The sequence below is a fragment of the Gobius niger genome (genome assembly GCF_951799975.1).
Source record: "Gobius niger genome assembly, chromosome: 7".
Classification (NCBI taxonomy): domain Eukaryota; kingdom Metazoa; phylum Chordata; class Actinopteri; order Gobiiformes; family Gobiidae; genus Gobius; species Gobius niger.
Window position 1 is genome coordinate 21597864 of NC_136858.1, and position 12034 is coordinate 21609897.

General features: G+C 42.1%; 1 protein-coding gene across 1 annotated transcript in view; it reads right to left on the minus strand.

Moving 5' to 3' along the window:
- meis1b (Meis homeobox 1 b) overlaps positions 1-5169 on the minus strand; it is a 59721-nt gene extending 54552 nt beyond the window's left edge. Inside the window, exons 1-6 of the mRNA XM_079559581.1 lie at positions 4382-5169; positions 2996-3216; positions 2130-2271; positions 1755-1805; positions 1403-1453; positions 359-502 (exon numbers count right to left, since the gene is read on the minus strand). Of these exons, the coding sequence (XP_079415707.1) occupies positions 359-502; positions 1403-1453; positions 1755-1805; positions 2130-2271; positions 2996-3216; positions 4382-4393 (621 nt within the window). The 5' untranslated portion in view covers positions 4394-5169. The remainder of the gene's footprint in view (positions 1-358; positions 503-1402; positions 1454-1754; positions 1806-2129; positions 2272-2995; positions 3217-4381) is intronic.
- Positions 5170-12034: the final 6865 nt, after the last annotated feature.

Consider the following 12034-nt stretch of genomic DNA (forward strand, 5'->3'; position numbering starts at 1 on the left):
GACAAGACGCGTAATGAACCATGAACTCGACGAGAAGCACCTAGCGACTCTTTCTTCCCAGCATGCCCCTGTTTCAACAATACAATAGAATAAAATATAAAGCGTGTCATAATTCAGAAAAGACCTCGGGAGGGTCTAAATTAAAATCGACACGGAACAGGTCAAGTTGATGCCGTCGCTTCTGAAGCTAATCTCCTCAGGTCGGATCTAGGATCAAGTCTTAATGGGCCAATAATAGCAACATTATTCCGAATATTTTACATTCAGATGGATAGAAAGGACTCTAATCATATGCAAATAACAGCGCAGGGAAGGAGTGACCCTGAATATCTGAAAAGCCCGCGTAGGCAGCACATACCTGATCAAGGGCCACCGATCTCGTGATTTCCTCGCTGTCTGATTTGGAGCCGCCCTCTCTGTCGTCTATAACCAAGTCAATGGGCATCTTTCCTTTCAAACAGCTGATATACCGGTGGCAGAAATTATCACACAGCTCGTGCACCTGGGGGTGGAAAACACTGTCAAAAGCAACATCGATGTAGAACTGTGCGCAAAACTTCCACAGCGCCCCTCACGCAGTAACATTCGTTGCCGTTAAAAGTGGGTTGTCCACGTGTAGAAAGATGGCAACTCCGAATCATTAAAATGTTGTAGTTGTAGTTGCACTCTAGCCTATATTGTTATTTTATATTAGCCAACTTGTTTGTCCGCTTTGGTAACTTTCACTTTTGAGCAACGCGCAAACAAATCTACTTTTGAGCACTTTCCAAAGATTGAGATATCTCTGAAAATTGGCAGTGACAAGAGATCAGGGGCTACAACGCACTCAACACGCGTGTTAAATTCATCACTGGTGCCTGCCCGGGGTATAGTGACCAAAATGACATCACAGCGACACTGACATTTAACGTAAACCGTTTTATTATGACATTATTACTGCCTTGCCGGGCACTCGTATCCCTCCGCCTTTAGCATAACATTAGACATCGTTATTTTCATATACTTTGGTCACGTTTGATTTTGATATAAAGTTGCCAGTGTCCTCTATGAGACGTGACACAAATCAGTTTTACGCCCACGTCACTACTCTCCACAGATGGCCGCCTGAGGCCTTTTGCCCTCCGCAAAAATCACTTCAAAAATACAGTAAAGTTTGCTCATACGTTTAAGACCGCGTGTCATCGCTGCCAGAATAAAACTTCATTAAACACGCAGTGCGATCTGGCCACAGAGATATCCGTTCCAGTTGTAACAGCTTGCGTCGTGATTAAAAACGGGGAAGAGAAACGACCTCGTGATTGATTTTGACGCTAATTATAACCGACTTGCAAAAATACATTTATGCAAATGTGCCCATAGGTCTGAAGTGGCAGCGCCGCCAGAAAGACCCCGAGACTATTACCTTTTCCAACTCCAGCAGATGAAATCGTAAAACTTGGATGGCTTGTATCATCTGAAAAATTAAAATCAAAATTAAAATCAGACCACCCCTAAAAATGTCTTTGCCCTGACGGGAACTATTTTTTCCAAACTTCAATTTCAAGAGATGTTTGGTATGTCAGTGCATTAAAACAACAATTAACATGCATTCTGTACAGTTAAATACAACACGATATTTGTGCATGCCATGATTAAAGCTCAGAGACAGTGAGAGGCGACCGCCGTCACACAGAACTTCACAACCTCTGCACAGACACGGACATGCGCCCAACACGCTGAAAGAATAGGCTACCACAATATTATCAAGTGCTTACCAGGTTATCCAACTCTGGATTTGAAGAAAATAAAGGCTTTTCTGCCCGGATCTGGAGAAGCAAAAAAAAGAAAAACTTTTGTTATCAATAGAAGTTGAAAGTGGTTGACAAATGATTAAATAGGGGCATCGCATGTTGTGCATAAATAGACTTTTAACAGGTCAGATTATACAGGGAAACGTTCGACAAAGTGTTGTGTGTGTGTGTGTGTGTGTGTGGGTGTGTGAGTGTGTGTGAGTTTATGTTTTGTTTTTTTCTTCAAATAGATAATTTTCCTAAACGTCCATCTGACATGACGTTGTAGGCTGGAATATGTTCAGGGTGCACGCAGTTCATTGGCCAAGGCGCGGATTAAACAGTGCAACTTGTGCTGACCTGTTTTGCAAACACTGCTATGTCTTCATTGAAGGATTCGGACGAGCACACGTCTCCTCCCGCCACGCCGGGCTCTCTTGGGGTGCACGTCGCTAATTCACATTTCTCAAAAATCAGTGCAAGCAAAGGGAACAGAGGGTGCCTATACGGGAGCACACACAGAGACACACACACATTGTTAAATGTCACGGCGGAACAGGGGTCAACACACTGCGGGCTACACTGAGCCATCCGTGCCTTTCCTCCACGAGGAGTCCGTGGGGACCGGGGAGCAACCGCTGCACCAGCGCCGGGACAGCATTGCAAAAAGTGCGCACTCGTGATTAAATCTAGCGCGCCTCCACTGTTCAGAGGCTCTTCTGCTGAGGAGGATCACACGCGTGTACATGGGGATTCCTATCAATTATTAGGCTGTCAATTAGATGGGGCAACATTTACCCCACATATGTAAAACACAACTGCTAAAACTAATATTATCTCGTAAATTATTTGCTTCATGTTTCACAAAATATTTTCATCTCAAAATCCAAACACATTTACTTCTTTATGGGACAAAAAAAAGAGATGGTTTGTTTAATCTGGAAAAAAGCAGCAGCATAACTTTTGACTTTTTTGTGTGGAAAAGTCAAAAGTTATGTTGTGAAATTCAAACCGTCTTCGAGCAGCCTATAGCTTTATTCCCAGTGACACCTCGGGTATTTGTTCAGTTGTTTGCTTCAGAAGAAACGTGTCAAACTTTGCTCTGACTTAATGGACAAAGGGCTGCAGGGGAAACAAAACAAAAGCCTTCTCCCCGTTTTGCTCCATTCTTCTCCCTTCCACCCCTCGTGTCCCCCAGTGTCCTGCTATACAGCCGCACTACTCACCCGTATATAGCGTCTTTATCTCTCTTGAGCGCGTCGTTTACGGAGGAGCCCATGCTAGGGGGCATGGTGTTTGTGTGTCCCGTGTGTGGATACTGGTGAGCGTGCAGCTGCGGCCCGTGGTTCAGGTGCACCGCCTGCATGGAGCGCGCGCCGTGCGGGTCTCCGTACATGGTGGTCGGGATGCCCACACCGTCCATCCCGTAATGGGGCAAGTCTTCGTACTGCACGGAACAAAACAAACGCGGGCCCAGTCACTTCAGATTCACTCAACCCTGTTAGCCTGTGTGATCAATCTGAAGCGGCAAAAGTTACATTAGACTTTTCTACTTACATTTAGGAGTAAATGTTTTGAATGAAATAGTTGCGTTTGCGCTTGGGACGTGGGCTTGGGTTCATTCTCTTTCAAAATTGTAAACGTACCCAAAAAGAGAAAATAGCCTACATTTACCCCAAGGCTTTTTGCTTATCTGCCTCTGAATAACTTGCCATGCAGCATATAAGAAATCTGTACAAAAGTAAACTACGCTCTGAAAACTTTCACCGTATGAATAATATAAAGTATCAATAATTATTGAGTGTGTTTGTTTAGGTGAGGGCAACTTAATATGATTTATTACGACCCTTGTTAATAAGGCTTTGTGAGCTGCAGTTTGCACGAAATTAAATAAATGTCGCCTTTTATTTGAAGCCTAATAACTGTGTTATTACAGATGAAGCACTGTGATTATCACGTAAGACACGCAAGTTAAAAGCAGTTGTTTAATGTTATTCTGTATTAAATATCTATATCATTATTCTTATGGGTAAAAATTTATGTAATTATAATAAATGAAGAATCTATTTACAGGATTAGATATGGTTTAGTAAGTTACATTATTGTCCAACCCCAATAATTTATGGGAGATATTACTCTGGAGGTATAGAAGTATTCCATTGTGGTGCAACTCTGTGGACACGAAACTTGCTCAATGAGAACTCCCTGTGTTTATGGCTGTGTCGAAAACGACTACAACATCTCCTTCCAAGTCATCTAATATGACAATTGATAACTAATGACCGTGTCTCGATCTTTTTAAAAATGTGGCCATCTACATTCCCCTTCTCCCTCCCCCGCTCGCCTCAGTAACTGGTCTGTCAAAACTAATCTAAAAAACATAGGCGATGTGAGATATGATCACGCTCTCGGTGTCCCTTTGTGGGCTCTGCGTAAAAATAAAAGAAACATGAAAACTCTCTCTCTGGATGGCTGTGCTCGGCAAACAGGGAGAGGGTCCGCACTGAGCTCCAGCGTGTGACACGTTACCGCGAGCGCCTGGACTCGGGAGAAACTTTTTTGCCCAAAAAAAAAAAGACGCGCAGAAAGAGCGAGGGGATTGCACTACGTACCCGTTGCGCCATGACCCTCCTCGCTCCCTGGTCGGTCCTTTCACTTGAGATAAATCCCCTCTGAGGCCAGGGTGGAAACGAAGTAAGAAAATCCAACTCAAAAGAGAAAAAGATGTGTCACACGAGAACTCCTCTTCTCAGCGGCGGAACCAGCCCCCGCTCCGTCTCGGCGGTACTCTGTGGAAGTTTAGCCGCGGCTGGAGTGATAGGTCCTCGGCTTCTCCTTTTTGGAGCAGCAGCGCGGTGGCTTCCTTTGCTCCGGGTAAACCAAAGCTCAAATCAAACCAAAGCGGTCAGTCTCATGTCTTTCTGCCACTTTGTGCTGTCACACAATAAGACGAAAGAAGAAATGTGATGGGCTTGTCAAAAAAAAAAAAAAGTACCAGATGAATGATGGTCCGACGCGCGTCTCCACGGGATCGCCACCACCTCAGCGCGAGGGCTCAGTCACAGTTAAAAAATGAAACGGCTCTCCTTTCGTTTCTTTGATCACTCTCGTCTCTTCGCTTGATTTTCTTATGCAAAAGCGTCTAGAGAAGATCAAGAGGAGGTGGGGTGATAATTCTGGCTTAGGCTTTTCTTAAAGGAGCCACGATCGATGCTGCTGCTGCCACTACTGCTGCCGCTGCTGCTGCGCGCGTCTATCTCCGTACGTGCGCGCGTGTGTATATGTATGTCTGTCCGCGTGAGCCGCTCCAGTCAATTGTGTACAATGGATGTGTGTGTGCAGGAGCTGCTGAGGAGGAGCGGAGATCTGGACCAGACTGCTGAAACCCGGAAGTAGTGGTGGCCATAACAGGTCGCGTCTTACACAACGCACCGGGCCGCAGTAAGTCGCGCGGAGAGGAGGGGGGTGAGGGAGAACCCAGAGGATCCCAGCGGAGAAAGCAAGCCCGAACATCGTCCGGAGCGGCTCAGAACATCCCATGTAGCACGAAAAGACTTAACATATTCTGGAAGGAGGACTTGGCAATTGTGCAAGCGCAGATTTGCAAAGGGGACAGTTTGACATTGGCTGAAATAACAAGAGGTGACGTCAAAGTGCGCCAAACTCAATAAATCAGCCTTTGATTGATCAACAGTTGGTATCGATTACCTTATTTGCAGAGCTATATGCATTTCCAGTGGTAACAGGAAATCAAAATTCCTATGCCAGACAACTATAGGCTACATATTGTGGACATAATCAGATGCATTAAGTGGTCAAAGCTAATAGAAAGTGTGCATTTTAGGGCATATAGGTGTTATAGATGAGACAGTCAAAGGAAATTGTAGTTTGGGTGTTCTTTATTAAATAATAACTAAAAAAAGGAACAGGGAACACACATGTCCAAGGTAATACAATAATACACACATGTAATAATACAGGTCTATATTGCAGATTAAATGAAAAAGTTATTGATTAAGAGCTATGTATGAGCTATGCAAACATTTGTGGTGTCAAGTTTTCACGTGTTACACACATGCTGTTTAATTGCATTGCTATTACATTGTTATAGTTTTGAAAAGCTTCCCTCAGATAACCATGGAGAAGCCGTTCCTCCAAATGGGACCCGTGCGTAAAAGTCCAGTATAGGTAAAGGAAATGGCTTAGAATATTGAAATCTATAAGTCTGAATAATGTGAAGTGTCCACGCTGCCTCGTGTGTGCTGCAGTTCACTTGTTGTGTGTACCTCTCCCCCACAGCAGCGCGGAATGGGTTGCTCCAGTCTGGCTCGGTTGGCCAATGGCAGGCCGGCTCAGGGATGGAAGCCCGCTATTGGATCTTTTATGATCGATCGGAGGCTGATTGATCGCTCACAGGCCACACTATAGTGGAGAGGCGCAGAGCGAGAGACACTGTTGAGATGAAACACCCTTGCTCAAAGCGCGCACGAGGACACACACACACACGGATAAAATTGTTGGGTATAACTATAACTTAAGTAGTAATTTTACTTTTTAAATAATGCATGTCATACAAATATTTTAGAAGAAAATGATATCAAATGGGCTAAATGAACGTGTATATTTGTTATATATGATGTGATCATATCCAGGCGTAATTCTCAGACATACTGTGGATTTGAATGAGGATTAGTTGGTCCTTAAAGCACTGTAAAAAGTTTGAGGATAAAGTTGTGTCCTGCATCTGTTCAAAGTTAGAATGCTTGAAAAGACTAATACGTATAGGACCTGCTTTTAGATACTATTTCAAAATGTAAGAACTGACATGATATACAATTTTATTAAGGCTTTGGCACACTGGCACATGAAACTGAATTGAAGAATGAAATAGGCGATGAGTTGTGCGCAAAAAAAGATTTCAGACTGCATAAACATAGTTCGTGCACTTGTTTAATCATTTGTTTTAATTTCTTCACTTTAAATACATTTCCCCATCACCGCACCCTGCTTTAAAATTGTTTTCTATTTGCGCTCAGAAGGTGTTAGTGCACACTGACAGCCTGTCTTTTATCTGGGGCGCCTAAGCAGCCCAGTCCACTCATCGATCATGTGCCTCGGTGCCACAGACAGTGTCACAACACGATAATGTGGCTTTGCGCGTTTTGACGCAGGGTCCTGTGCTTTTTAAAGAGCATTGCTGTACTAGTCTATACTCCAGAACACTGCAGACCAAGGACCAGTCTCGCCCTGAAGCTCACCGGACTTTTTACGCACAGAGGCATTTGGTGAGTATCATTTTAAATATATGTTTGCTTTATCCGTGGCTCTGCAAAGCAACAAGAACTTACTGAGATAGTTACTGTTTTTTTTTTTTTTTTTTTTACACTTTATGACATTTCAATAAACTGATATTTAACGCAATTACTGCATCACACAATTTGGAGGTATTAAGAAGAAAGTCTAAACGACCAACTGTAAAACAATCACAACAGCGTTATAAAGTAATTAAGCCACTGCAATTACACGCCATAAAGTGAACCCCCCGTCGACTCTTCCTTCTCGTCTTATACGCAGGACCAGGGTCAGTGTTTTTTGGCTCCCTAAAAGACACCCAATGGCTCATTTTGTGCGTAATCCGCTTTGCCATGATGTTAACGCTTCGAGTCGTTTCAATCAAATCAGCAGGTATTAACATGGAGACGGATGGATGTAATTTGACAGCACACAAAGCAATCAAGAAAAGTGCCGCGTAAAGAACAGAAACAAAAATGTCCACATCACTGCAACGCTTGCCCTGTAGAACATAATTAAGATTTTAAATATATATATATAGTTTAAATGCGTAAAAAGCCACTGCGGTGTCATAGGTCAGCTATGTGAAGCGTTGCTCTGTCTGTGACTGTTTGAAAAGGAACGAGGAGCAACTGGCAGCGCAAGGAGTCAAACGGAGGTCAAACTTTTACGCAGCCCCTGCAGCTCTTTGCGCCTAAACGTGTTGGGATCTGCAACACGGCCCTTCGCTCTGTTTTCTGTCACTGACTTACAAGCTCCGAGCAGAGGGTTTTCACGGCTTGCCCTATCAAGGCATGAGTTTATGATAGGAACTAATATAGGCTGAAGGGGAAATACAAATCTCTGTTTTAGTAGGCCTATAGAAATGTGTATTTTTGCTTTAAAGCGACCAGAGAGCCATTTAACACTTAACATTAGGATTGTGTTCACGCGGCTCTGTGTAAATCAGTTGCAGAGATTTTTGCTTTTTTTCCCCACCCTTCTTTTTCTTAATTAGATAAAAAATGGAAAAAGTATCACCTAAATTCGGAGAAGTGGTAATTGAAGAGTGTTAATTAATTATAAGGTAAATGTTGTTAATTAATGCCGTTCCGCCTTCTCTCCCTTTTCCCCGTCCAGTGTGGCCCAAATATCAGCACGGAGCTCCCCGTGCCTCTCAAGCCTGTTACCGCTTGGCCATGCGCGCCTCCTCCCGGTGAAAACAGGAATTACATGTGACACAGAGGATTTAAATCAAAGAGCGACTCAACAAACCAATGTTTGATTTCATGACAAATTTTTAGGCTAATTTGTCGTATGATGCATTTGACATAAATGTTTGATCAAATTGTTATGTGTGAAAACAAATGTAAAAAATAAAGCATCGGCAACAAGCTTTGTTTGTATCACTTTTATTGACGGCTGAACTGCTACAAAACTTTAGCTCAAACAGTAATAATATAGCAATGACTACACATTTGTGCTAACACATTGGTAAATAGCATATTTTCTATCATTTAAAAATATTAACAATGCATTAATTATAAAGCATAAACATAGTGATAAACAGCAACGCCAGGAATATCTTTATACTGAGACAACAAACCCTTTTCCTATATCCTTAATGTTGTTACTACCGCAATTATTATTTAGGTATAAGGAATGATTTGTCTGTTTTTGTTTTGATTTTAATGATAAATTAAGTCTGTTCAAATGCATACTACTGCATATTATCACGGAAAATAATTAAACTGACAATTACTACATCTTCATCTACTACATCAACACATTTACTCAAATCTCAAACGTATCATTGAATAGTAGAACAGACTTAGGATTATTTTAATATTTCTTGAACCAATCGTAACTTGCATGCATTTACAGAGTCGAGAGAACTTGCATGTAAAACGGCGACTGCCTCCCACAGCCGCGCGCTCTTATCACCACCCCCGTCTCCAAACACTCCAAAGGCAGGTGTCACTTTAATCGTCAACATGTGGATTGACGAAGAAAAAAAAAATGAGAGAACCTGAAAGTGCAGCCATACATGGGCATTGTATCACACCTATGGATATACATATGCGGTAAACAGCTGCTTCCATACACAGCTATATGTGTGAAAAGACACCTATATATAGATTGCTAAACATATAGAAAGAATCGCACAGAGACACTTTGTAATAATAGCTGTGCTCGGCCTTTCTTGAGTCAATTTTCACATTTTGGTACAAAGCCATGGGGTCAGCAGCTTCACTTTTCTCTGTGAGAACGGACCAGCACACCCAATCCTTCCAACCGGCATTTTTAGCCCGGTCTGATCGCCTTATTTCACGTGCGCTAATGGTATCGTAGACACCAAAGACAGGATATCAAAAGGAGAAAAGAGGAAAAAGTATGGTCAATAATCTTCCCAAAAAGCTGAGGTGAAATCTTGGGGAAAACGTGCGTCTCGTGGAGGGTACTGGGGGCTCTCTGACACCTCACTGGGAGGCTGTGAATTGATCAGCACCTCAGAGAAAGGAGGAGGAGGAGGTGGTGGTGGTAGTGGGATAAAAAAAAAAGTGAGAAAATGGAGGGAATGAGGAGTGGAGTCCAGATATGGGTGGATCAAAACAGTGCGGAGTGAGAGAGAGAGGGAAGGAGACTGCTGGAGGAGACTATAAGGTGTGAAGACTCATCTTTTCCAGGACGGGTGTGAAGCCTTGGTTGGAGGAAAGACTTGTGGTAATAAAGTAGCAAACCCTTGAGAAACGCGCTATGGAGAAGGCATATGGGTGTAAGTGTATATAAGAGACCACAATAAAATAAGTCATTTAAACACCTTATTATCATTAAATATAAAACACACACAGATATACTTTCAGTTTTCTTTCTTTTAACAAAAACTGCAATTGATGTTCACCCCCTTTCACTCTGAACTGTCGCGACACTGAAAGCCTGTGGGCCAAAAGAAAACACAGTCAAGCTATGGGAATTGTTAATAAAGCGCGCTAAATTAATGTGTTTGTATTGTCTTTTACACTAGGATAAAAAAAAGTATTATTTTGTTGGAACATAAAATGTATATGTATATTTTTCAAAATCATCTCGGGTGAAACAGTTGCTGACCGTTAACTTCACAATTGACTCACTTACTAAATAATTCATTATGATCTTGACCATAAGTCATTACCTTTATTATAAACCCCAAATATGCCCATTCCCTTTCGTACAGACAAATGAGCTTTTCCTTTAAGGTATTAATGTTGTTTGTCACATATTTCACCGAAAGTCTGCATTTTTCCTCAGCGTTACCCACACACTTTCTGGACCCTTTAATTTTCCAGTGTAAAACCAAGTCTCCCGCTAAATGGCTGTTTTCCAAATATCTCACACGGAAACACTGCATTCACAGGACCTGAGCAGAACCAGTGTTTGGTTTGTGGTTGATGTCTATCTGAGGCTGCAGTAAACACATGGGACTGTAACACACAGAGAAACCACCACAGTGTCGGTCTGAAGAGAATATGAAGATGAACGAGATAAAACAAAAGCCATAGAGACGGCGGGTATAAAAAGGGGCTAGTTTATTTTGTATTGTGAAAATAAAACATTTTTCAAGCTGGTTTAAGCCGTAGGTTGACCTCAAAGATGGTCTCGTATTCCAAATTACAAAACTTTGAACATTGTACACATGGTAAATAAATAGTTCTGAAATGGGGGCTGCTTCACGACCACCTCAACATGATGTGACAAGCCACAACCCAAATGAGAGGATTCATTTAAACTTATATTTAAAACTGTCACCATTTGCAGTTATATATATTTATCATCACTGTATTTAATCACAGAGGTTTGTTCATTCTAGCACAAAAAATGATGCTGACTGACGTTTTGTCAACACTCTATTTGGCAAAGACCCACTGAAAATGGTTCTGTGGCCCACGTTTAGGTTCTGACCATAGATCTAAATAATAGAGATCGGAGGGTCCCATTCAGCTCCATTCATAGTAATGATCCCGAGTGGTCTGTGAAATTAACATGGCTGCTCAATCTCCTCCTACGGAGCCGGTTCCTTAAAACGGCAAAAAGGAACCGGCTACGAGCCTCCACAGAGCTCCAGAGCCTGTCAATCATAGACTTATGGTACTACTTTTATTTCTGATATACAAAAACTAGTCTGGTTAAAAATATGATACATAGCCCAGCATTGTCACATGGGTCATAGCGATTTTTATTTTATTTTTTTGAGCCAGGCTTTTAAGCAGTGCAAACAAGGTCCAAAGATACATAAGAATCCTGTTTCCAAGGTGTCTTTTGGAGTCGCCCCTGGCCACCAGGGGGTGGTATTATAGCAATGTCAGCTCTCCGCCATGAGGACCAAAGAGAAGTGCCTTCCTCACCCATTGGTCCTGACCCACCAGTTGAGAACTACTGCTGTAAATAATGATATACACAGAAAACAAAAGTTACCTGTGTTGACCTTTTTGAACCGCTTGTGTCAAAAAGGGAACCCCTACTAGTACTGTTCACAAATACAGTCAGTCTTTCTGATTAAGTGACTAAAGTCCACAAGGGTATAGTCAGATACTTACTGTAGTCCCATTAGAATATTCTTCTTCCTTCTTAAATAATAAAAATAAAAAGGAAAATTTGTTTACAGTCCTTTTCTCTACTGTATATAAAAAAACTATATATAAAGAAAACTTCTAAAACAATTCCATACTCGCCTGTTTTTCTGTTCCTTCTGTGAAAGTTTTTCTAACAAGCAAACTGTCAAAGAATGAAGTGATTTGCTGCAAACGTAATTCCACTTAGCTTTGGTTAATTATCACAAGTGTCATAACCATCAAAAGACAACAACAGACGACATGGGCGCGTGCTGCTGTTTGACACTTCCATCTCCGCGCGCCTTTGTTCCGCTCCTGTCTGTTTATCACACACGGTGCCACACCTGCTCAGCTTAATCATTCAGCACTCACACCATTCTCAAACGCCCTTGGTTTTAAAGTGAA